The following is a 27,886-nucleotide window of genomic DNA, read 5'->3' as shown; positions in this document are numbered from 1 at the left end:
AGGCCTTCGAGGATATGATTAAGGTGGACAGGTCGATCGTGGAGGAACTCAAGGAGAAGGTTAGGCTGGTCGAGGAGCATGCCATCGTAGAGAGGACCAAAACACTAGGTGAAGCCATAGAAACTTCTTTATGGGCTTACGACCTTGATTTCTATGAGTGCAAGGCCGTAGTCTGGCAACTTTCTTCCATGGCCAACATCAACCTTTTGACTCCTTGGATGTTAGCGAGGGCAGCCGATTTCCAATGAAGCTCCTCCAAGAGTTGAAGATGTCACCACCTTTGAAGTCTAGGCCCACATCTTTGTGTTTTCACTGTCCTTATTTTTGCTTTTTTTTGTTTCTGGTATTCCTCCAAGCTTGTAAGAATAGCTTAATTCAACAATGAAGGTTTCACTTTCGCTTTCATTTGAAGCTTGTTAGAAATTTCTGGTTGAGTCAAATTATTTCTAAGTCATGTGGCTGACATTTCTTCGAATAGCTTTTACAATTATAGAGATTTGTAGTCAAGTAGATATCAAGATCAATTCACAAAAAATTCAGTATCAAAGTTGGGCTTATCAATTTTTCACAATAGAAATTGAACATATTTCTTTAGTCGGGTATCGACCGACTATCATTTCTAATATTGTGATAAGATATCAACTGATTATTATTTTTAATATTATAGTAGATATCAATCGACCTATTTAATCAGTTTTTCACCAAATATTATGCCATATCTTATTGGTCGAGTTATTGTTGCTCAATTAGGCAACCTTTTCCATAGTCGATTTCCATTGAAAAAAAGCTATGCATAAATAAAATATTTCATTACATAATTAATTTAAAACAAAACTTATTGGTGATATATCCATAGATTTTTGGCATTCCAAGTATGAAAAATTTGAGAGCTATCAAGATTTTCAAGCTGGTATGCTCCCAGTCTGAGTACATCCTTGATACTATAAGGACCTTCCCAATTTGAAAATAATTTTTTTGCTTCATCGATTTGAAAATTTTAGCTTATCTTAAGATGAGATCTCCTTGGCAAAAAACATTAGCTTTAACCTGAGCATTGTAGTAATAAGTCACCCATCATCAATATTTCACCATTCTCAACTAAGCTCATTTCAAATTTTCTTTAATCAAGTCGAGGTCAATGCATCGCCGTTCTGAATTACTTGGCTCTTCATAATATTCCACTCTTGTTGATGGAAAGTCAATTTCTACAGTACTATTACTTCTATTCTAAATGCTAGGTTGAACGAAGTCTCTCCAGTTGGGATCTAAGTAGTTCGATAAGCCCATAAGACATTATACAACTCCACCTAGTCCTTTAGCTTGATTCAACCTTATTTTTAGACCCTGTAGAATGGTTCTATTCATTACCTCAGCTTTTTTGTTTAATTATGGCTTCTTTGTTTAATTATGGATGCCTACCAAGGTAAGCATGTGGGTAATATGAAGTTCTTCACAAAATTTTTTGAATTTCGGATTGTCGAATTGTCGTTCCTTATCAATGACAATAACTCATGACAATCCAAATCGATAAATGATTGATTTCTAAAAGAAATCTCTGACCTTCTTCTCGATAATTTGAGCAAAAGGCTCTACCTCTATTTATTTGGTGAAGTAATCAATTGCCACGATGAGAAACTTTCGTTGTCTAGTTGCCTATGGAAATGGACCGAGAATATCAATTCTTCACTGAGCAAAAGGCCATGGTGCTATGATCGGAGTTGATTGACTTACAGGATACCATTGGATATTTGCATATCTTTAGCATTAATCACATTTTTGAACTAAATCCATTGCATTCGGCTGCATAGTAGGTCAATAATATCCTGATCATAGTATTTTATAGGCCAATGATCTAGCCTCCAGATGATTCCCGCAGATATCTTGATGCAGTTCTTGAAGAACACAATCGGGCTCGAAAAGCCAAAGATATTTAAGTAAAGGCAAAAAAAACTATAATTTTCTTTCTAAGAACACATAACGAGATGCCACTCATTTTAATTATCGTGCTTCTGAAAGGTTGTCAGGAAGAACTCCATTCGCTAAATAATCGATGATAGGATCAATCCAACTTATTTCCCACTCGATTGGTAGAACTTTTTCCACATTGTTGATGCATGGTTTCACAAGATTATACATACCTTCTCTAGCCCATCATATCCTGAGGTGGTGAGATGGGATAGAGCATCTGCTTAGGTATTCTTTTATCAAGGAATGTGAATAATCTTAAAATAATCAAAGACCGATTTCAAGACTTATAGCTTTTGAAGATACCTTGATATAATAAGATCCCAGGCCTCGAATTCACTCTGGACTTATCCAATCACCAGCTGTAAGTCGATAAAAGCTTTTAATCTTCTTATCCCAAGTTCTTTAGCCACCTATAAACCTATACACTAAGATTGTTAGTCATGGATATCAGTTGTAGATAGTGCCCACATGCCAAAAATTATTGGGAGAGTTCAAGAGTCACCCACATAACTGAGTAGGCTAGCGACCTGAGATTGAAATAAAGCTGAAGCCCTATATTGAGTGTATCAGCACCCGCATAAAGCGTTGCGCTTAACTCCTTGTCGTTGATTGGATCCCAACCTTAAGATCGATAAATGCCAATCTACGGATTAGAAATCAATGACATAACATCGCTTAGCCCAACCTCTTGAATCTCTCCATAGTTTCTAAAGTAGTCTCGTCGGATCACCAATAAATACTCGATTACAATCGGCGAAGGTAAGATTTGGTTGGATGGAAGATAACCTCCACATCCATTCCTACACATAGGATTTTAATATAATAGATCATCCAGCCCGTTCCTTATCCCTATTTAACCTGCCCAACCTAGCCTGATCCAAGCAAGGCCATCATTAATCTGACCCTACCTAAAACCCAATTCAAGTTATCTTGGGGTTGTGTTGGGCTGAACAAATTCCAAGATGAGGCCAAGTTGAGCTAGGATTGAGACAGATTCATTGGGTTAGGACAGCACTCAACCTGACCCAACCCATCTGAGCTAGAGTCGTATCCAAGATTACTCTTTGAATATGGTTATTTGGTAGGATAAACTTGAGCAAGTATTTTTTTTTTAGTTGGATTACTACAGTTTATTCATGAACCTACTAACAGAGCTGAGCACCACAACAGGTTTCTAAAATAAGCAATTTGCATGTCATTAGCATAAGCTATTAACACCATCATTACATTGGTCCAATTGTTGATTTCTAATCAATATGATATTTATATTTATCAGAAACTGCCCAAGAGACCAGTTTATGGCTCCAAGGTTATACAAGAATATAATTTCCATTTCAGTAATTAATTTGAGTCCAATACTATTATATGGATAGTAAAAGATTTGAACACAACATCGTATGATTTCCCCTTTCCCCCTCTAGTGCCATCATTCCATGTCATGAAACATTCCTGGAAATTGTTGATGGGTCCACGTCTGTTGGCTAAATATCTATATGACATCACAAAGGGAGAGAATTAGCCAACCACATGGCTGGCTTTAATGTCCACAACCCACCGCAACCATAAAGTGAGGGAGTGGGGCATCAAAGAAGAGACCCTGTACTTGAGAGAGAGAGGCCCTGTATATCAAAACTTCAAAAGAAAGATGGAGAAAAACAAAATGCAGGAATGTATCCGCCAGCAACTTAATATTGCCTTAGAAGGATCTAATCTACCAGCATGCTATTATTGAACAGCATAAGATATCCTCACATACAGATTGCGACTCAAGAATGCGCTTCAACAATACCAAGGGGCGAGCAAAGTAAATGTCACTTTTAGCTCTAATAGAAACTTCATTCCAGATAAATGAAAACTTCTACCTTTAAATGCCTGTTACCTGGTCGACGGTAAAAAGAAACGAGATGACTGATGCCACCCCATACAAGGGAAAAACCCGAAAGGCACAATGAACGATAAAGTTGGAAAACAGAACCTGTCACCAATATAAAGCAATTTAGATATCTCAGGCTCAGGATAAAATGACCAGCTGACTATCGAACAAATTTGCCTGTCCGCTACCAACTCATAGGTTTGCCAAGGTTTAGCTTTTGCTCTGCCATGACACCAGCCTGCTTGAATTCAGTCATGTCTTTCCTCTTGGTGTTGTTATGGAATCGAGTTGGATCCATGCATTAAGTGAGCACATATTCAGTACTTTAGAACTTGAATGTATGCTATTGCTGGCACTTCTAAACAATGTGGAGCCTTCTTTGAAGCTCTTCAACAACTTTTTTCCTTGGAACCTCCTCCTCTTGGTTGGCTTCGATGTTCTTCAATTTAACAACACCCTTGTTTAGTTCTGATTCACCAACAATCACCATCCATGGGATGCCAGATTGCTTCGCACGATTAATATGATTCATCACCCTTTTGGTGAGCCCAAATTCTGCTTTTATTTTGGCATCCCATAGTTCACTCACTAGCCCTGCAGCCAAGATGAGATCCTTCCCTAGAATGGCCACCAAAACCTGTGTCTCAGTAGCACGAATCACCTGCAAAACAACGTACAGATAATTGAACCAGCAAATATACATGGCATATCAACATGAAGATATGCACTGTTAAATCTGACAAAGGAACTATTTAACTTTTGGATACTGCCTACCAATAACATTCAAGAGAATTAGATAAAATTAAGATTGTTCTTAGTAAGATAAGGGGTGTCAGCCAAGCTAATTTTACCTGGAATGGTATATAACAGGTCTATCTTATTCGGGTCAAACTGGACGTACCCAAAGGATAACAATTCTATCAGGAAGCTGGAATAAACTCTTCTCCAGTTTATCCCACCTCCAGTTATCTACTTCATTTTTGGCACTTCTTATAATAGTGTTGGTCAAATCTGTTAGACTAAGTGATCCCTTACCGTCTTTTACCTCAAGAAAGGACTCCAACAAAACAGAATTCTGGTTTCTTTTAGGAATAATTATACCAAGTTACCAACATGGCACAGGAATAGATGTACACCAGGGTTAGTTATTCCTCAAACCAAATGAGGTCTGACACAAAGAAGACTTGATGGTGTTCTCACAACTCATAAAGAACGGTACATATGCCACAAAGGTTCATAAAAAGTAAATCATATTCACAACAAGATAGATGCTTACGATTGTTTTAGCTATATCTTTATGAATCCTTCATTGATTTGTTCCAACTAAAGGCAATCTTTTCTTGTCTATACAATTTCCATTTGAATTTTCTCAGATCTTCCCCTCCACTTATCCACAAATATAAGCTCCTCTTTTTTATGGGAGCATATTACAATACCATCTCAACTTTGTCTCTTCTTTTTGGGTCAATCATAAGCTTATGTACTGAACTCCTAATAATGGTATTTGTTCCACATAAAACATTTTGGGTAGCCGTCACTCAAACAAAAAGGACCGGAGTGGGGCTAAAGGTGTTATGGCTACTGAGTCAGAATGGATCTAGAGCAGGTAAAGCCAAATCTAAGGCCAAGAAAACACACACCCATCTCTACAATCACCTTTTCAAAACATATGATGCAATCATTACAAATTCAGGATTCATACAATTAAGTACAAAACAAAGCCAAACTTAATTAACCTGCATGATCTCAGTGTGACCAAAACATCAGATCTCAACATGACCTTGGTAGCAGTTATACAGAAGACGTAACTTATTTAATTTGATTAGTGTTTGCAAAGCCACTTTCACTATCAAATTAGCTTATCTCAAGTAATTCCTGCCTTCAGATATTCATCTATATGCACTCATCTTTATTAAAACAAGGAACCCATAGGAGGGTTGATCCCAAGGAATCAAAAGCAAAAGCAAAACGATTCTTTCTTAAATGGCATGGGTAGAGAAAGTGCTTTTGTATGCACAATAGAATGACCACACTCAAGCATAATCTGTTATTGCATATTATGTATAGGTTTTAGATGCGCATTTAGGACAACTAAAAAGGTACCGTGTATATAAAATGACTTATTACCTCCTACAAAAACTGATAAGCTAAGCATTTATAAGAAAATATAATAACCACTACCTGGTTTCTATCTTTTTCAAGTTGCTCCATTATTGCAAAGACCCTTTCAATCCCCAGGCTAACACCAACTGCAGGGACCTGCTTTCCACTGAACATCCCTACTAGGTTGTCATATCGGCCCCCAGCAGCAATTGAACCAACCTAGAATGCACATTAGTTAGTGAAGGATTTGAATGCTTATTTTTTGGTACCATAAAAACAGATCATCTTGTAGAAAAATTAAATTTATGACTTAAACCATCAATTACAGAAAACTTTTCAGAATGACAACATATTACATCTGTGGAATAAGTTGGGAATAACAATTATAAGATCAACTTAATATAATAACTGAGAAATACTTCACTGTATGTATTTTGTACAAGATCCTTTAAAGTAGCATGTGGTCCGAAGACAGCAAGATATCCATTCGTGCAGAAGAACACAAAATACTCCTGTGTATTTGCAGTAGACCAATAGTTCAAGAATATTCCTCGCTGTCAATTTATAAAATACAAATCTAAGTTTTAAGAGGCCAAAAAGAGAATCAAATTTGTTCGGCTGATGTGCAAATAATATTTGTGCAGACATCTACAATTGACCAACAAAAAAAGGTCAAAACTAGAGGTGTGCAAAAAACCGGCCGAATTGTGAACCCAACCTGAACTGGTGTTTTCAGTTCAATATAAATTGGCATTTTTTCTAAAATCCGGTTTGGGGTTGGTTTGCGAAAGATTTGAACTGAAAAAATTGGATTTGATTTCAGTTCGAGTTTTCAAAAAAACCAATTCAAAACAAACCGAACCAACCTTTGTATGAAACTGGCCTAGGTTCTCCCATATAAACCAGCCCCGGCTTTAGAAAAAATCACACATCCTCTCTCTCTCATAGTTCCCATCCCCTGCTCTCTCTTGCTTCCTTGAGATCGGATTCCGAACCCTAGCCCACCCTGAACTCTCCCAAATCCTGAAATTTCCCTCCTAAAATCCACAAATTCCACTTCCAAATCTGTCCCCTCCCATCTCTCCCTCCCCTCTCCAGCCATAATTCGATCTTCCCCCTTTCTTTCCCCCAAGATTTCTCACGGTCAGTCTCCCAACTGAATCCAAGGCAAAATGTCATCACTGAGCCAAGAGCTAGTGTTCCTCATACTCCAATTCCTGGATGAGAAGTTTCAAGGAATCTCCAGCTTGTTTTTCTTTCTCACAGTTGGCTGGTGGTTTTCTTCTTCTTTGGAAGTAATGGCCGTGAAGTTGTTCTTCTCTCTCTCTTTCTTCTTTTCATTCTTCTCTCTGGATTTTGTTCTTCATGGTATTCGGTCCAATGAATAAAAAAGCGCACGCCTAAGGCACTAGGCGCATGGTGCGTGATGCCTAGCGCTTAATAAGCCAGGCGAGGCGATTTGCCTCAGACGCACTTGAGGCGCCCTAGGCATGCACCTAGCTGGTTCATGTAAGGCGCTCAATAAGCGCGCCTAAGTGAATTCAATCCCAATAGGACTTTTCAGCTATTAGGTTAAAAATTTTAGTGAAACAAGGAATGTACAGGTGGTTAGGTTAAGAGCTTTAATTATCTAGGGACTCTAGAGTGGGCTGCCACTGCCTCTTCATTTAACTAAAAAACAAACTCAAAAACCAAAGTGTCTAGCTCTATTTAAATTTTAAACTACTCTTAATCAAAAAGAAGTTCACATCTTATAAAATTCTCCTTTAGTAAGGAAACCAGAGAAACAAAGTGTTTAACCAGTGAACGTGAAAAACACAACTGCACAAGGACTCTCAAACTCTCTCCCTGCTTGCTGTCTGGTACTTCCTAATCCGATCCCTCCCTCTCTCCCTCTATCTCATCCACTCTCATGCCATGCCTATTCTTGTCTCTCTCTTTTATTTTTCTTTTCCTGTCATGCTCATGCTCATGTAACTGTTCATTTACATGCAGCATGGCTTCTGAAAACATTAGAAAAGATCCAGGATGGAAATATGGCTATTTGACATATCCTAAAAACAAAAACAATGTCACCTGTAACTTTTGCAGCAAAGAAGATAAAGGTGGAATCTACAGGCTGAAACAACATTTACTTGGAGGTTTTAGGAATATCATAGCATGCCGAAAATGCTTTAAACATGTGAAAGTAGAAATTAGAGAGTTTATGCAAAAGAAAAAAGACGAAAAGGATGATTTAAATTTGCTGCCTGACCATGATGATGTTATTTTGGAAGATGAGGAAAAAGAAACCCCATGATTGATCCTCATGAAAAGAGAATTGCAGATGTGAGAAACAAGGGCAAGACAACATGGTCCTATAGATGCTTTTTGCAATATCAGAAGAGAAGGAACAAGTGGAAAGAAAGAAAAGGGAAAGCAGACCACTATCAATGATGCATATAAGAAAGAGCTGAGAGAAAAAGCCTATGCAGACCTAGCAAGATGGATGTATGAAGCTGCAATTCCCTTTGAGGCTGTGAAACTAGATAGTTTCAGAGTTGCAGTTGAGTCCATTGGATGATATGGGGTGGGCATGAAACCTCCAACTGCTTATGAAGTTTGGATTCCTCTCATAAAAAAAGAGGTAGCTCACATTGATGAGATAATGAAGAGTCATAAAGAGAAATGGGCAAGAACTGGATGTATTATCATGTCTGATGGTTGGCAAGATAGGAGTCAAAGAACATTGATAAACTTTTTGGTCAATTGTTCAAAAGAAAGTATGTTTATTGAATCTGTTGATGCATCTAACTACATGAAGACTGTAGAAAACTTATTCAAATTACTTGATAGGATGGTCCAAAATGTTGGAGTTGAGAATGTCGTACAAGTAATAACTGACAATGCAGCAAGTTATGGATTGGCTGGTAAGTTTGCTGAAAGTATTTTTCTTTATAATTATCCTATTACTATATTTATATTAGTCATTTGTTAATAATAAGTTTGATATTGAAACTTGTGTTATTAGGATGACTTTTGAAGGCAAGGTAACCCACATTATATTGGACACCTTGCACTGCCCATTGTGTGGATTTGATGCTAGAAGACATTGGAAAGCTTCCTTCCATTGCAACAACTATCAAAAGGGCAATTGAATTGACTGGGTACATTTATAACCGTTCTAGTGTCTTGAATATGATGAGAAAGTACATCGGCCAAAGAACTTGCTAAGACCAGCAAAAACTAAGCTTGCTACTTCATTCCTCACACTATCAAGCATACACAGGCAACATGACAATTTAAGAAAAATGTTTACATTTGCAGAATGATCAACTAGTAAATAGGCAAAGGAGCAAGTGAGAAAAAAGGCATGTCTTCATTTTGTAATGATATTCTTTATGCCCTTAAAGTGTCAAGTCCCCTTGTTTGTGTGCTTTGTTTAGTTGATTCTGAAAAACAACCTGCTATGGGCTACATATATGAGGCCATGGATCGGGCTAAGGAAGCAGTTGCAAAGTCATTCCACTATAAGGAGGATAAATATAGTGAGGTCTTTAAGATCATTGATACTAGGTGAAATTGCCAACTACATCAGCCTTTACATACAACAGACATTACTTGAATCCTGAGTATTATTATGATAACCACCAAATTGAGCAAGATGAAGAGGTAAAGGATGGGCTGTATAAATGCATTGCATGGCTGGTTCCAAATCTTGGTGATCAAGATAAGATTGGTGAAGAGCTTTCAAAGTACCAAAATGCTGAAGGCTTATTTAGTATCCCTATGGCAATTAGGCATAGGAAGACAAAGGCATCAAGTAAATTCTTAGTCATTAATTTAGTAGTAAAGGCTTAGCTAACATTCTTATTTGATTAAATAATTGTTAATTATTATTTGCACCTGATTGGTGGTCTTCATATGGAGCTTCAACTCCTAAATTACAACAGTTTGCTATAAGAATTCTTAGCCTTACATGCAGCTCATCATGATGTGCGAAATTGGAGTGTTTTTGAACATGCAAGTACCTACGAATTGTTAGCTTAGTTTGGACTTTATAAGCAGACAACCAATTTTAATGTAACTTCAACCCGTTTTGTAGGTTCATAGCAAAAAGAGAAATAGGCTTGCACAATCCCGCTTGAATGATTTGGTATATATTAAGTACAACAGGACTTTGATGAGGATATTTAAGCTGTGAGATACACTTGATCTTATTTCATTAAAAGACATAGATGAAAGTAATGAGTAGTTGACTGGAAGGACTGAAGAAGAATCTGCTGAGGATCAATCTGTTTTTGATGGTGAAGACTTGACATGGGTAGATGTTGCTAGAGCTTCTAGAGTAGAAGAGGAAAGATTTAACCTGAGGTCAAGAGGAGGCAGGGCAGGGGAGAGGGCAGCAGAACCAAGTTCTAGCTCATGCTTCATGTGAGAGAGAAGCTGAAATGGATGCGGGAGATGATGAGGGATACAAATCTGGTGATGGGGAAGATGCTTAAGGGCCACTGGACTATGATGAGGATGAGGATGAATATCAAGACCAATGAGTCAATGACTGATTATGTTTTATTAGAATCTTAGACATATTTATTAAAGCTGAGTTGACATTATGGTGTTTTTTTAGTTTACTTATCTTTAGTTGTTTGAGGTTCAACTTTTCTTTTGTTGTTTGAGTTGATATTATGGTGTTTGGATTGTTGTTTGAGGTTCATTATTACGGTGTTTTGGATTGTTGTTTGAGATTCATTAGTTTATATAATACTAGTATTTTGTGTTATAGATGCTGTTATATAATTTTATATGTTTTTTGCTTTAATTGGTGCCTAGATTCACTCAGGCACGCACTTGAGCCTTGCGCCTAATGCCTAAGCGCCAACAGCCCTTTGTGCTTTAGTGGACCTAAGGCTTTAAAATACACTAATTTGGTCTTAAGCCGGGAGGCCTCAATGATCTTGGACAAGGGTTCTGCTACATTGTCGAGCGGGAAAATGGCTACTTCTAAAAGGTGAGAAAATATTGGATGGTCTTCTATGGTTCTTGTGAAGACAATCATTTGCAATCATTTTGATCTAGTTGTAGAGATTAGTTAATCTAAGCCTCTTGTTCCTCTTCCTGTTCTCTGCTTTCCTAATTCCTTTTTTTTTAAGATTTAGTTTTCTTCTATTTTTCTTTTTTTGGTTCTTGTCAAATGGAAGCTACATAAGGCCTTCCTTCCCATATTCAAGTGGGCTCAGGCTCCCATTTAGCCCATCTCATTTAACTTAAGCCCATTCGATAGAAGCCCATCTACTGCAGCCTACCCATATAAACCAGCCAACCCAAACTGAACCAAATTTTTTGGGTCAATATGAACAATTTTTTTAAGATGGTTGTTTTAGTCCAAGTTTTGATTTTATAAAGCCAATTTAAATCGATTAGGTTTCAACAATAGCCCTAACCTGACCCGATCCAAACTGCAAGCAACCCTAGTCAGCATATATCATTACATGTATCAACATGTACGATACTGCAACTTTTGAACAACGACGAGTACTAATTATGTGCATAAAATTTTATTTTAATGATCTCAATCCTTAAATTTGTACGCAAACCTTTCCCAATTTAGCAGTAAAAGACAGCAAAATTACATTCAATAGATAAGAATAATTGATTTTATCAGGCAGTAGGCCTCAAACCAAAAGAACTGACTTAAAAATCATTAATCATGAAAGAGAAACATGTGGACCACATGACAACAAGATATGAATTTGTACACAGGAACCCAAGAAACTAAGCGTATTTGCGGTTGACCAATAGTTCAGATGTCTTATGGAATACAAATCTAAGATTTACGAGGCAAAAAAGAGAACCAAATTTGTTTAGTTGATGTGTAAATAATATTCATGCCAAAGGTAGATATACAAAATTGACAAACAAAAAAGGTCAGCACATATCATTACAATTATCCACATGAACGATATTGCAACTTTTGAACAATGATGAGGACTTCTGATGTGCAAACAATTTTATTTTTGATGATTTAAATCCTTAAAATTTGCATGCGAATCTGCTTTCCCAGTAAATGTCTAGAACATTACATGTCATAGATGGGAATAATTGATTTTATGAGACAGCAGGCCTCAAACCAAAAGAACTGACTTAAAAATCAATTATCATGCAATAGAAGAAAACCATACTGCACTATTGTTTGCGCAGATGCAGCCAAATATGTCCTTCAATGTACTGCAGTCTCTAAAACTTGAGTAAGACAACTTTTAGTAAGGAAACAGCGATTCACTACTACATGACTGGCATGCATTCCCAACTTCAGAAAACTAGCATACCTTCATGACACTGTGTGAGGCCACTCCAATTGAGATGGAAACACAAGATATTATGTATGTATACTATGGTATATATAAAAGATCCTCTTATTGAAAACATGGCCATAAAAATACAGATACTTGTGTTACGTGGAGCCAAAAAGACTTCCTCCTGTGTTAGATGTGACGTCACAGAAGTTTAAAGCCATTGGAAATTTATTTATTGTTTTATGCATTTCAAATAAAAATAACACATTCATCTTTTAAGAAAAAAAGAAAAAAGAAAGAATGAACAAAAGAAAGAAAAGAGTTATAACAACTATATGATTAACAATCAATCCCAAAGACAGAATTAGTTAACATTTTTTCCGATAGTCCCAGATGACTCTAGTCACATTGTATGAAGAGATAGACCTCATTCTAAGTTAATCGTATATTAATATAACATGCTCTATGACAACTATTTCTGTTCATGTGGATCAGATGAAAACTAGTGGCCAAATTTTTCAATACTATTTCCATGTATAAAAGTAAGAACAACCCTAACCAGGAAATTCAGAGTAAATGGTAAACGATCCAAAGATTTATAAGATGTGCTGCCGCACATGGTGATAAATATAATAGTAGAAATCAACATAAAATTGTGCCACGGTGCTAAAACTATATGTTTACCTGTGTGGCACCTTGAAAAACTGCTTCATATATAACTCCAGTATAATAATCAAGGCCTCTTGCAAGACTCAGGTCAAAAACCACTTTGCCCAAGCACTTTGATTTTTCAAGAGCTTTGAATAAAATCTCCAATTCATTTAATGCAAGGACAGAGCCACTATTCTCCAAAAACTGGCTGCCATCTTTCTTCAGTTCTGACAATATTTCAAGTGGTGGCCCTCTTTTCTTCACAAAAGTGCCAATCTTCTCTGCTGTTTCAAGAGCTAAACCTTTCTCTTCCACCTACAAGACATGAATTTTAATTAGATCAAGGATTATGACGAAGGAATTCGGACCCAGTCCACCCTGGTGCATCCCGCTGGTAATGTACTAGATCAGTGACAGATCAGGTCCTTGGAATCTCCCAGAACCCCCATCTCTCCTGAAGCAGGACTCGTCAGGTGACTAGATTGCCTGTTAGCAACCGGACATCTGGAACCAGACTAAAGAAAAAGAGAGCCTGATGGCTCTATGCTTAGTCAGCTCTCGTTCATGCAAAGAAAGGAAAAGAGAAAGGACAGGAAGGGAGGCAAGAAAGAGAAGAGGACGAAGATAAAGAGAGAAAGGAGAGGAAGGGAGAGGAAGAAGGAAGATTTTAAAAACTATTAAAACCAACAAAAGAAATTCTAAAAAAATGGGCGGTTCCACCCAGGGCCGGACAAGACTGAGACAACCCCAACACAGGACTTAATCCTTGATTTTGACCAAACTCAAAAGCAAGAGAAGAAATGAACCTCACAAGACAAAAAAAGAAAGCAAGGAATTAAAACATAAAAGGAAGATCAAGGAGACTATGTACATCAACAATTTTCTCTCTTCAAAATCATACATAATGCTGTCCTCACCATTTCCGTTTTTATCTGTTCAAACGATTGTTTGTCCAATTTATCAATACTTGAGCAAACTGTTCTGAATTTTTCAGAAGATACACCACAAATTTCAAGCATTCCATCCAATAACTTTCGATGATTCAGTTTTATCTGCAATAATGAAAAAAAATATACTCCTTGTGACGATTCGTTATGAATTGCAGGAAAACTCACTGTCAGACACCACAATAGAGGACGACAGAGAGATTCTTTTACTTTAAAAAAAAAAAAGATCCTATTTCTAATCATTGAACAATACAACAATTTACCATTATGAAAATTAAGAAAAGATGACAATGCATTAGATAAAGAAAGTGATATAGTTGATACCAGCAACACAGGTTATAATATACCTCATAGGTGCCAATATCTAACTGATCCAACAGCTCAGTCAAAACTCTAATAACCTCAAAATCAGGTTCCATTGGCTCATAGTGACCAGCAATATCAAAGTCACATTGGTAGAATTCACGATATCTCCCCTTTGATGGGTTATCTCTTCTATATACCTTAGCTATCTGATACCTTTTTAATGAACTAATATTATTCATGGCCAGATATCGGGCAAGGGGGACCGTCAGATCATATCTCAAAGAGCAAAGCTCACCACCCTGCGATAGAATTACAAAAGAAAAGTAAATGCCATTTCATATTAAATGTGCAACAATAAATGATAAGAAGGGGAGAAAGGTATGAGAAAAGATTCTCAATACTTGAAGAACAAACTGCAGACCAATATCTCAAAAGAGGTTTAATGAGTAAGGGTCTGAGGGACTTCTATTCAAAAAGGAAAATCCAATATCCTACACCTTCTATTTACAATGATAACGTTGAATGAAATAATTCTCAATAATCTACAAATATAAGATAAATTAAACTTATCTCAACATCTCATGTAAATACATGTCCTCTAACCAGCATTAAGTTCTGAGAGTAGCTGAAATGCAATTGGCCCTAATTCTATTAAACATGAATGTCAAAAAAGCAAAATCTTTTTGCATAAGGTCAATTGTTTAGTCATTACATTAAGTATCACACAATGGCCTCCAATAGTTATGATGCTACATGAACACCAAATCAAGACATAGAAGGACACAGCTATCAATCCTCTGCCGAACCAACAAGCATGAGTCCTCGTTTAAGGCATGAATTACACTCATGCACTCACCACAAGATTCATGGAGCTGTAAATACAAACCAATAACAAATGTCTAATAATTGGTACACTAGCTACTTCTTTATGCAATGAACTCTATAGTAGCATTTGGTGACCCAAATGGGATCACCATGGTGATCTAAGATCACCAATGATCCGAATCTTGTGGTAATCTAATCCCAGCGATCTAAGATTACCGCGTTTAATAGGCCATGGTCCAGTGATTAAAGATCCCCAGGTATCTACGAGTAATATATTTGGTATTCCATGAAAATCCAAGATCATTGACCATATAATACCAAAACTATCCATGATATATTCCATAAAAATATATTTATTAATCACATAAAATGGAATAAAATATTAATATATTTATTAATATATTAATAATTAATATATTCTATAAAAATATATTATTAGTCCTATAAATTATTAATCCTATAACATATATTAATTGTTATTATCAAATTAATATTTTTATTTATATTTATAATATACTATTTATTAATAAGAATATTTATTTTGATTAGAAATATAAGGCAAATAGAAGCAATATATTAAATATTTCTATTATATAAATATAAAGTACAATGAGATATTTCTACTCTGATTTAAAATTATCATTGAATCATAATATAACAATAGTATGATTAATAATATATTACAACGTAATATATATCATAAATATAATATACAATATTAGATATTTAATATTGATATAATATATCAACAGTATATTGATATACCAATTTTTTTCACTAGAGTAAGGATATTTTTATCTTTAAATTTCAACCTACGATCACTGTCCGGGCGTGATCTTCAATTTCCAACCTCAAGGACGGATATCCTTTCACTGATTTGGACGGTCATTTGAGTAGGAGTCATTCAAGATCACTATCCCATAGGATCACCATGGTGCAATCAAATACGAAGATCTCATCATCTCCACCCACATTACCCTTGATCTTGAGTGGATCATCTCATACCAAATACCCTCTATAGGTGATCCACATCCATTCTAGCTTAATGATGATATTATGCATATACACATACTTATCATTTGATTCTAATAGTATTGTCAAGGTTTGAAAGGTCAAAATGAATTCAAAATTGGAGTTGGCAATTCAACCATACGAGAAAATGCATGTGTGGACATGGTCGTCCTGGTAATTTTGTTTAATTCACATAGTAGTTAATGGCAGAGACTATTTAGCGTTTTATAAAGAAAAAAGAACATGAACACTGAATAATACTCTTTTATCCTCCCATTATCACAAAACATGAGAGAGGGAACACCAGAGAGAGAGAGATGAACAGTAGGCAGATGTTGGTGGACTTAGTCAAACCTTTTATCACTCCTATTTTTCCTTTTATTTTTTTCCCCATTTACCCATCTTTAACAAATTCTCCTACACGTTCTCTTAACTTCCTCTCCTCCCTAGCCAGACACATTGAGACTTCCCATTTTCCATTTTGGAAACTCTACTTCATTTTTACTATTTCTCTCTGTTCGTTGCTCCTTGTGCTTTTCTAATCTCAAAATTAAGACGCCTCCTCAGAATCTGTATACCTTTCTTTCTTCCTTCCTTCATGGTGCCGCCAATTTTTCTTTCTTTTGTTTTGATTCTCTAAAACTGATGATGGGATAGGCATGTCCTATGATGGGATAGGCATGTCCTCCCACACCTCAGAGTGAAGACTAAAGGTACAACAAGTATGTCCTCTCCTGCCTGCCAGAGTCTAGAGATTTTCATCACAAGAGGTTGTTCATAATTGTATGATCCATGGTTCTTGAAATTATGAGTTATTGACACCTAATGAAGTAAAGATGGTCTAAAGATGATCTTCTGCTTTGGCAAAGGCTAAATTCCTTTTTAAGATAATAATTAAATGTCTATCAAGACTTTGATGTTGATAGAAATCAACAGACCTTGCACAAAGCCAGGATGAATAGAGGCTTGATCTTGGAAAGTCTAATAATAAGAGGAAATTTTGAGGCATTGATGTAGCGCATCAAGCCATTATTTTATCTTATTCGTCGAGTCGTTATTTTTTTTTATCTTATTTGTCGTGATGATTCAATCCAGCTTAATTATTTTGAGAAAGATTGGATAGGTAGACCCAAACCCGAACCAAATCCTTTTCTTTATTTTTTAGCCAAATAGGGATGCCAAATCTAGATTTGTGGGAAAAAGAAAAAGGAGAAAGAAAAAAAGGGGAAAGAAAAGAAAAGAGAGAAAAATAAAGAGGAGGAGAGAGAATGATATTTTTAACCAATCAAAAAAAGAAGAATAGAAAAAGGAAGAAAGGAAAAAAATATTATAAATATGAGCTCTTGAGGCTTGAGAAGGAGAGCAGATAAACATAAAGACTTCATAGAAACCCTAAATCCCCCTCTCTACATATAGCTTCTCTCTTCCTTCTGATCCATAATCGCTTCTTCCTCACGTCCAAATCGATCTCTCCCTCCTTTCTACTTCTTTTAGATCCTCTTTGTCTTTCATCCTTCCCATACTAGAGTTTGTCTTTTACGATGCCGCAAGCCTTGGTGGTCGTGGGTAACCCACATCTGATAAACCTGTTGCAACCTTGAATCTCGCCGACCTTCACCTTCTCATCCAAGATAATCGCCATTATCTCGTCATCATCGCAACCTTTTACCTTCTTCACCTTCTCTCAAAACCTATCTACTTTCTTTTTAATAATTAAGCTTGGAAAGATTCATTTTCTGGAGATTTTTTTTCGGACTTTTATATATACTTGGTATTGATGTATTGATCTGAGTTGTTGGTCTTTCATTTTTAATTCTTATGGATACTATTAATCTATTTGTGGATTAAGTTACTGAGATTTACTTTACTTCCTGCACTGGACTTTCATTAAGTTGTTGCAGCTATATCAAGTGATCTCAGAGCAAGTTCTGATCCAAAAGTTTTCATTCACATGCATTATTAGAACCATACATCATTGCATGCACATTGTATGAACCTGTCCCATCTGCACTTCATTGTTGTCTCGAAAGATTTAAAAAAAAAAAAGAAGAGTGTTCAAAATCCATCTCTTGCATCTTGTTGGCTATCCATAACTTTCTCAAGTCATTAACATCTCATTGTAGGGCCATTAGCATATCAAAATGGCGAACAATCACTTAGAAAACCCTAGGGCTTGGAGAGAGGCATATGAAAGACAACAAGGGGCCATGAGAAATATGCAAAACCAACTAATTCAAAACAACAAATGTTAGAAACCATGAACATAACTCATTAATACGAAGGGATGGAGCCACCAATTCTGAGAGAGATCCTGATGTAGAAGACATGCCTCCTAAGAGAAACTGGCCAAACCAATGTCAACAAAATACCACACGTTAGGATCAGGGTATTAACATAGATGTCAGTGAGTTTGAGTGTAAGTTAGAACCTGAAGAGTTCCTAAATTATGTCAACAAGTTAGAACAATTCTATGAGTGGAAAGAGTTTTTCAAGGACAAAAAAGTCAAGTTTGTCTCTCTTAAGTTGGAAGGTCGTGTCTTAGTTTGATGAAGTCTAAAATGATAGGGTTAGAAAAGGCAAGGAGAAAATCGCCTCTTGAGAAAAAATGAAAGAGAAGCTTGAGAAAAAATTTCTAGCCGATTATCGACAAACCTTATTCCAAAAACTTCACAATCTTAGGCAGCAGTCTAAAATGATGCAAGAATACACTAAGGAATTTTATATCTTGCAAGCCCACAATGACCTTAAGAGGGATGAAGAATAGCGAATAGCTCGCTATCTTATCGGACTTCGCCCTTAAATTCAAGATGAATTAACCTTTTGCAATTTTTTACAGATCGATGCGGCCTACACTCACGCACTTAAGACCGAGTCTAAGTTGAAAAGGTAAATATTTCAACAGAAAAACCTAAGTGAGAGGACTGTTGTAGGAACCAAATCAGCCCCAAACAATGACATCCAACTGCCTCCACAACCTATTGTTGATACCAAGGATAAAGGGATTTTAGGTCCTAATCTCTCGGGATCCGGTATTACTTGTTACAGGTGTAGGCAAATGGGTCATAAATCGTCAGTGTTCTTTGAGATAGTTTCAGCCTAAGACGAATTTAATGGAAAATGTCGATGAGAGTGAACAAGAAGAAAAGGTAGAAATGCAAGAGAAAGATACTTATTGAAGACAGCAAGGTCCTCGATGAGACTGCTGAAGTTATTGAAGCAAACCTAATGATCAATCGAATCCTAGTAGTACCCAAAACTACCAAGGATGATTAGAGATGACGTAGTCTTCTTCAAACTCTGCAGTGCTGGAGAAAAATTCTGCTTTATCATAATTGATGGTGGGAGCATGGAGAATTTTATCTCCCAAGAGATAATTGACAGGCTTCAGTTAAAAACTGATAAGCTTGCACAACCTTATCAAATTTCCTGATTTAAGGATAGAGACGAGGTTCCAATAACACGACAAAGTCTCGTTAAGTTTTTCATTGAAAAGACTTATACTGATGAGATTTGATGCGACATAGTGCCTGTTGGTGCTGATTTCCATCTGACACTGGAGCGACTGGAACTGGTGGCGAGCTGGACTGCCAGGGGCGAGAACCACAAGAAAAGCCCTGGTCGGAGGTTGCTTCTGTGGGGACCCTCCGACGCTCAAGTCAGAACTCTAATCCAACAAAAGGAGCGTGAGAGGCAGAGTTTGCGTACTCCTTTTTTGGGGTCCCCTTTTAGGCCTCCTTTTATAGGCAAAGGCGGGAGCTTCTAAAGGACGATCCTGTCGTCGTTGTCTCGGGGTCACGGCCAACTATCGCCTGACAGCCATTAGTAGGCCCACGGGGGCTTTGATGGGATTGAGAGGATATTCAAAGGAGGATCGGTTGACCATAGATAGACCATCCTTCGATTGACCTCCAAGAAGAGAGACATAAATGGGAGGTAGAGGGGGACCATTCCTGATCCTCCCAGTCGCTTAAATCTGCCACATCTTGTCGGGGGCCACGACGGCGGACCTTACCGCACGTGTAATTAATGACTTCAAAATGGCTTAATCTAGCGTAGCTTATTATCGCGGCACGAGCTGACCGCTCAGAATATGGCTCTCGGATGACGTGACTCGATGTGACTCGATGGGACTACATGACGGCCACACTCGACCTTCGATTACTCGATTGATATCTGTGCCTTGGGATCCTGACCCACAAGCGAAAACCGTAGTCAGCGGAAGAATGAGAACCCGAAATTAAGACTGGACTTGGTGTGGGTCAGAGGAAGAGGACACATAAGTCGACTGAGTGAATCCATTGTGTTGCCGCCTAGTCGGCCTGCGGCAACCAGTTGCAGAGAGGGGAGCTCGCCATAAGCCAACCAATGAAGTCTCAATTGCTTAGACAGTGGAGCACCGACCAATCATTCGGGAGCCGAGAGCTAATCGATCGCAAGGGCAGCCGATGAGGGGTCGGTGGCGATAAGGGAGCTTAGTTCGCTGGGCCTAGACTTCTTGGGTCTTGGGCTTCTTCATATTATTGTTCGGATAGAATTTTTTCCAACACGTCCCTGCTCCCGAGCCCGAGCTTTGGTCGGGTGAAAGGAGTAATCCTACATGTCGATCGAGAAGGTGAAGAGCCATTCCACCGATGGGGCGTGCGTGCGATTTTCAAGGTGCACCCATGCCTCTATGCTCGCATTAAACACACGTCGCCCCAAAATTCGAGAGAAGGGAGATGAAGTGGCTCGACCATTCCGTTCACGCTCAAATTAAATGCATGCTGGTTGAGGCGGTGCTCGTGGCCAATCCCCGACCTACTAGATGTATGTCCTAAAAGTCAGATTGACTGACACATGTACACACTCTAGGAACATAATTTTGTAATTATAATTTTGAAATGAATAAAATCTGAATTATTTTTCATTCATGCTGTATTTAAATTGCACCCATGAATCGTCCATTGAGTTAATGGGTATAATGACACATTCTCAAGAGTTGAAAATTTGAGACGTGTAATTATTAGTTAACTCAAATTATTTTTCGATCGTAAGATCATCACGAGGATGGTGTTTGATCCGAATAAATCGGTGCATGGATCGTTTTTCTTCTGGATAGACGAGTCTCGAGTCGATAGTGTGGGGATACTGGAGTGAGAGTGCAGATGCTTGATAGAGATTAAGGATACTAAGTGTGACCAACACGAGAAGTCACTAGAATGGCTGCCTATAGGGATGGCAACGGGTTGGGTATGGGTCAAGTCTTCTAGCAATATCCATACCTGTCCCGTCATTAAAAAATCCATACCCATACCCGCCCCGTATCCATCTCGGATCAGATCGGGTCGGGTAAAATGAAGGACTCGAGTTAGGTCGGGTCAGGTCAGATATACCCGCTTTTCTCGAATCAGGTCGGGTTGGGTCGGATTGGATCGGACTGGGCTGGCAGGGTTAGGCTAGGCTTATATTTGTTAAGTTGAAAGGAATGATCTTTCTATTAAATAAAAAATATTTAATTATTTCAATTATTCTACAAATAGTATCATATATTTGACTATCTATAATTATTACAAATATTAAAAAAAATAAAAGATAAGTTCAAGTTGACATTAAAACACTAACGTCCAAAAAGCACTAAAACAAACATCTAGCATCCAAAAAGCACCGAAACAAGCATCTTGCATTGAACAATTAAAGACAATCTACTATTTTACTTAAAGGCAAGTCCCACAAATAAAACATCAAAAATACATAATAGGAACAATAATTGAAATAGAAAAACAAATATATTGTTTTCTAAGAAGTCATCTCCCCCTTACAATAAAAAAGATAATTAACTAAAAAGAGAACCAAGTGCTTGCACAAAACTTTCTCCACTTCATCAATCTTTCTCATGGTTCATCACCAAATTTTCTTCTTCATTATCATCATAATCATCAAGGATTGTCTGAATTATACTACCTCGTGGTGGTACAGATGAACCTAAAAAAATATAAAAAAATAAACTCCATTATTCAATAATGTATAGAGTATAATACATAACTTAATGAATAAAAAAGATATTTTACTTACGTTTAAATTCAGTCCATAACCAATTTTGAGCACACATCAATACCTCCAATGTTTTAAAATGAAGTGTACTATGGTGTGGGCTTAGCAATCCACCACTTGTGCTAAAAGCCGACTCTGAAGTAACTGTTGATATAGGAATGGCTAAAATATCCCTAGCAATCAACCGCAGAGTAGGATACTTGAGTCCTTGATTTTCCACCATACTAAAATATCAAAATCCACAGTTCTTGGAAGCACACCATCCTCAATGTAGTGATCCAACTCTACTTTCACATTTTCGATCTTATTCTCACTACTAACAAATAAATCAAATAAATCAAAATCAGAAAGAAAGTCATTTTCCATTGATTGAGTAGCCTCTACCATAGCAGATAAAGTACCAGAAGAATGAGCATTAGGAGCCATCCCATTATACTCATTAACTCATAGCAAATATTTTTAATCCTTGCAATTTCATGAAAAGCTTTATCCCCATTGATTTGGGTGAACATCCACTCCAATAATTTCATTTTGAATCTTGGATCTAAGATAGCCGCCACTCTCATAACACCATGAATGACATTCCAATAACTATTAAACTTGTCTAACATGATGCCATATTTCTAATCAGCTCATTTGGAGACTTAAGCCATCCAGATAATGCTATTTTTACCTCACATACCTTTGTAAAATAAGTATTAACTTCGGATAAGTAGTCCCAGAAAATATCTCGGTTACATTATAAAATAACTCTTAACTTCTCACAAATCTTTTTTTGCTACCTCCCACTCTTCGACTTGGCATGCAAGTATAAGATGAATCACGTTGTTTCAAGCGAAAAAATACATCCTTATACAATAATGCAGTAGAAAGCATCAAACATGCAGAGTTCCACCATGTTTTGCAATCAAGAACCAACTCTTTGCTACATGAAATACACAATTGCCTTATTGTTTCTTCAAATTTGTCTTCTTTTTGTTGATCCAGTCCAAAATACTACACTATCACGTATCTTCTCAATACATTCTTCAATAATTCTCAAACCATCTTGAACAATCAAATTTAAAATATGTACGGCACAACGCATATGCATAAATGAACCACACAATATAAGTGAACTACTTTGAAGTTTTTTCAAAAGAATTCTGATCATGGCATCATTGGTACTACAATTATCAACAGTCAAAGTAGATAACTTTCTATCAATATTCCATTCTCACAAGCAATCAAGAAGAACATCAGAAAGAACTTTTGTATGTGGGGAAGGAACATAGATAAACCTATAAGAAAAAATTAAACAAAATATAAATAAATCGCTTAAATGAAATTGCATATATGTAAATGCAAATTGCATTTTGAAAGGAGAATGTGCCTTAAAATTTGATTTTATAATATCCAACAATCATCAATGAAGTATGCCATGACAACCATGAAACCTCTCTTTCTGTTGCTTAAAGTCCACATATCAGTTGTGATGGCAACCCTACTTTGAATCTTCTCCAATGATGCTAATACCTTTGACTTCTCATAATCATAAATTTTGAAAATATCCCTCTTGATTGTGTTTCTCGAAATCATTTTAAATAATAGTTGAAGAGAATATGAATATCTTCTAAACCCAATATAGTCAACTAAACTAAGCAGGAACTCATGCAAGATGATCATGTTTGCAAGCTCCTTTCTAGTTGCATCTTGGTCAAAATGATAACTGCTTGAGCCCTGTTTACCATCTATCTTATTTTGCTCATTCACCAAAAATTTTTGCCTCATATCCTTAATATTCTTATATTTTAGCCCTGAACATCTTTTTAAGTGTTCATGCAAATGAGATGTTCCATATCTGCTCCCTCCTAGAAGATGTTTTTAAAAATGACTGCATTGTGCTTTGTCTTTTCCATCAACTTTCATCTTCTTAAAATGATTCCACACATCAAATGTCAACTTTCTTTTTCTACTTTCATCAATATCAATAATCTCACAAACAGGTTCGTTACTAGTTGGCATAGAACTGCTATTTGCTTGTGATGTTGATATCGAAGCCATCTTTCTTGGAGATTGGTTACTCCCAAGTGGTGGTGGAAGGTAGCAACTGTTTTCTTGTGAAGACATTTGAATCTAAAAAGTACGAAAAAAATATAAATAAAAAATTTAGATCATCATAGAAATTGTCAGGCAAACAAAACTAATAAATAAAAAAATTATGTTGGCACGCTTACTAATACAAAATTGATAGAAGGATTACGATGATAATACACCAATCGGATGGCAACATATCTATCTAATTATACCGAAATTATTTCATGGATTGCCTATAGACTACTATATTGAAATTTCCAACTGACTTTTCATACATTTTATTTTTTGATTCATATAGATGTATTTTTTTCTAGATTGATATAAATAAAGTCTGATTTTATCCACAAAAAAAAAAAGAAAAAAGATAACTAGTACTACCCACAGATTTATCATCCCTTGTTTAAGGTGAAGCTCCATGGAATAATACGTGACAATCATATGAATAGTGAAGGACAGTACCAGTGGACCCTTTTTGTAGCCTTGGAGAGAAAAGAATATATATTATAAAATTCTATAAAGTTGAGCATCTTTAGCACGGCTTTTGTTTCCCTGATAAACTTTGTATGGCCTTCACTATCACTCTTTTTCCATTTGTAGGAGTTTAAAAAAAAAAAGAACTGATCTTTGATCTCCATACGGAATACTTTTTGATTAAACATCCTGAGGGATGCCGTGCAGCACAAGAGAGACAATTACTCCGCATTCATAAACAATCATTTAGATTTCACAAGCAAAGCTTGGTTCTGAATTGATGACACAACACAAAGCAAAACAATAAAGGCAGCCGATCCGTTGGGCTCATGCCGTAGGAAAGGCCAACAAAGACCAAAAAAACATAAACCTACCCTAAACCTAACCCTAACCTTAGAAAATATAAACCCTAATCTTAGATTGAGGAAGAAAGAATCACCAGGATGAGGAGTGGCTGACGTCGAGCAGATGGAAGAGTGCAGTCTAGAGAGGGATGATTAGATGGAGCAGAAGCTTGCACACGAAAGGATCGACCAGTGCGTCGTCGAACAGAAGCACAGAGACGAATAGAAGCACAGCATTGGTCGAAGTGATGATCCTTATTCCTCGAGGCATCACTACGTTGGATGGATGGGAGATGGGGAGGAATGAAGAGGAACGGAGAAGAGGCATGGGGGTGGTTGGGATGGTGTGGCGCCAGGTGGGTTGGAAAATGATTGAAAAAAAAAAGTGACCTATGGCCGTGCGGATTACTGGATTAAGGCCTTAGGGGGCAGTGGGCTTAAGCCTTTTATAGTATCGAGTCGGGTTCGAGACGGGGCATACCATTACTCATACCCGATCCAAACCCGCTTCGAATATTTTTTTTAAAATCCATACCCGCCCCGCCTCTTAATCGGATCGGGTAAAACCCGTCCCATTCGAATCGAGTATCCATCGGATCGGAAAAAGTTGCCATCTCTGGCTGCCCACTCGTCGGTGACTTGCTCAAAGTTGCAATAGTGTAGATAGTTCTTTAACCTGCGGTGCCTCGGCTGTTTACAGTGGGGTTGTAGTTTGACTGCACCATAACTCGATCTCCTAGCCATTCGGAACCTTGAGGTATATGTTGGCTACAGTAGATCTATTGCAGAAATGGGGTGTGCATTAAAATGAGATCTGTCGATCCTGATAGATAAAGAGAGATCCTATACAGTTCATAAGACTGAGTCCTAAAATCCACGATCATAATAAATGAATGATAAAAGGAGTTTCCATAAGATTTCACATGGACTCAAATCGATTGAATCTGACATATGACCGACAAACGGATTTGACAAGTTATCCTTGACCTGCATTTTATCAGGACTCACGACAGAAGAACCGAACTACACGATAACCGCACCTAGAGATTCATCATTCAATTCTGCTGGGTTGCCACCATATACTGCTAGGTGTCACTGGTGGATCGTGAAACTAATTAAGAATCATTTTTATGATTAATGATTCTTAATTGACTGAATTGGAAAGAGTTCCAATCCTTCGAAAAGAATTTCGATGATATTACTGATAGAGATCACAACATATCTCACTATCAGACAGAATTGAATCTATGAGATCACACAAACAAGGATTTTGGTCTAGGATTGCACAATTGGACTAAGTGTAGTCTGATTGGATTAGGATTAATTAAGTCCAAGCTTTGGATTTAAGAAAACCATGCTAGCATCTAGTTAAACCCATTCTCTCCTACTCGATTTGGGTTTATCCAAATTAGAGCAAACTCGTTTGGACACCAAGAGTTGAAATCCTAGAAGCCACCCATGTAAGAACTAAAGAATATTGGCGCCCCACATTTTTCGTAAAACACCGAGAGAGAAAAGATGGGACACTCCTAATGGATAAGATTAAAAGAAACGCCACTTGTGGATAAGGAAGAGAGCTTCATCCTAATTTGAATTTGAAGAGTTCAAATTTAATTTGAGATGATAAGGATAAGAATGAGGTGGTTTTATCTGAATTCAAATTTGGATTTGAATTTGGATTCGAATTTGAAATGTTTGAATCATGGTTCGCCGTACCGGGCCGAACCGCCCGATACGGGGCGTACCGAGCCGGACCGATCCCTTACCGATCCGATTCGGACCTGTTTTTCGAAAAAGGACCCCGAACCGCACTCAACCACTCGGTTCGGTGTAGTTCGGGCCCATACCGCCCGGAATCGGGTGGTACGGCTCGATTCTGGATCGGTTCGGGGTGAACCAAACCGTACCGCCCAGAAAAAGGCGGGAGGGGGGAAGGTGGGGGCCTTTTCACGTGATTGGGGAGAGGGAGGGGGAGAGAAATGGATGTGGCCCACTTCACATGGGAGGAGGGCCCGATGCTTTAATAAGCACCAGACCTTCGGTGTTCTTTGAGAGTTCTCAAAGAACAACCATGGAACAACCATGGCCGTGGGCAACTTAATCGTTGAGACCTCCAAAAATTAAAAAAGAAGACAAAATTTTATGAAATTGAAATGATTTGAGAAGAGGCTGATCTTTGGCCGGAGGTAAGATAATCTGTTATTTTGTTAGTAAATATTTTTTTTTGTTTTTGTTGTTAGAAATAGGATAAAAATGAGATAAAATAAAAATAGAAGAAATCATGCCAAAATCTTATGATTTTGGTATGATTTAATTATATATAATAGATCTTTGAAAGATCTACACGATGACACCAAAATTGTTAATTTTCATTAATTATATATTTTTTAAATATTTTTAAATATTTATTTATTTAAAAATAAAAAATATAAATTTTAAAAAAAATTAGAGTTTGGGAATCATGTTTAGAATGATTCAAGCTACTTAAATCTAATTTCAAATTTTTTTTCAAATATTTGAAATTAAAAAATTATTTTTTTAATTATTTAAATTATAAAATTTAATTATAAAATAAAAAATATATAAAAATAATGTTATATTTTAGTTAATTTAAAAATATTATTTGAAGCATATAACATATTTATTTTGAATTTATAAGTTTTAAAATAATTATTATAATTATTTTAAAATTATATATAATTATTTTAATTATCATTAAACTATCGTGTTTTGTTATACTTGCATATATTTTAATTATATATATACTGTAGATGATCTTGCACGTGGAGTAGGATTCATGGATGTATCTGGATCATCCTCGCATTATGGATCCTATTATCCACAGCCACCTTATGATCCATATGCATATGGTGCATCCGAAGCATCATCTTCTAGTGGTTACTACCCTATGCAACCTGAAACATCTTACGGATCAGATTTTGCTATTGGTATATTTGGATGGACTCCACAACCGTACCATCATCTCGAGGATACTTCTCAGAGTCA

General features: G+C 36.9%; 1 protein-coding gene across 2 annotated transcripts in view; it reads right to left on the bottom strand.

Annotated features, from left to right (window-relative positions):
* Positions 1-3,659: 3,659 nt before the first annotated feature.
* The window catches only part of LOC105035459 (histidine--tRNA ligase, cytoplasmic), a 52,522-nt gene continuing 28,295 nt past the window's right edge, over positions 3,660-27,886 (bottom strand). Inside the window, exons 3-7 of one of the 2 annotated variants that reach the window (XM_010911024.4) lie at positions 14,165-14,422; positions 13,788-13,922; positions 12,904-13,185; positions 6,023-6,163; positions 3,660-4,502 (exon numbers count right to left, since the gene is read on the bottom strand). In XM_010911024.4, the coding sequence (XP_010909326.1) occupies positions 4,200-4,502; positions 6,023-6,163; positions 12,904-13,185; positions 13,788-13,922; positions 14,165-14,422 (1,119 nt within the window). In that variant the 3' untranslated portion in view covers positions 3,660-4,199. The remainder of the gene's footprint in view (positions 4,503-6,022; positions 6,164-12,903; positions 13,186-13,787; positions 13,923-14,164; positions 14,423-27,886) is intronic. The other variant, XM_029261960.2, reaches the window with a different exon arrangement.

Source organism: Elaeis guineensis, chromosome 4 (genome assembly GCF_000442705.2).
Source record: "Elaeis guineensis isolate ETL-2024a chromosome 4, EG11, whole genome shotgun sequence".
NCBI classification, from domain to species: Eukaryota; Viridiplantae; Streptophyta; class Magnoliopsida; order Arecales; family Arecaceae; genus Elaeis; species Elaeis guineensis.
The sequence above is the reverse complement of the archived record's forward strand: the minus strand, read 5'-3'. Positions and strand labels throughout refer to the sequence as shown.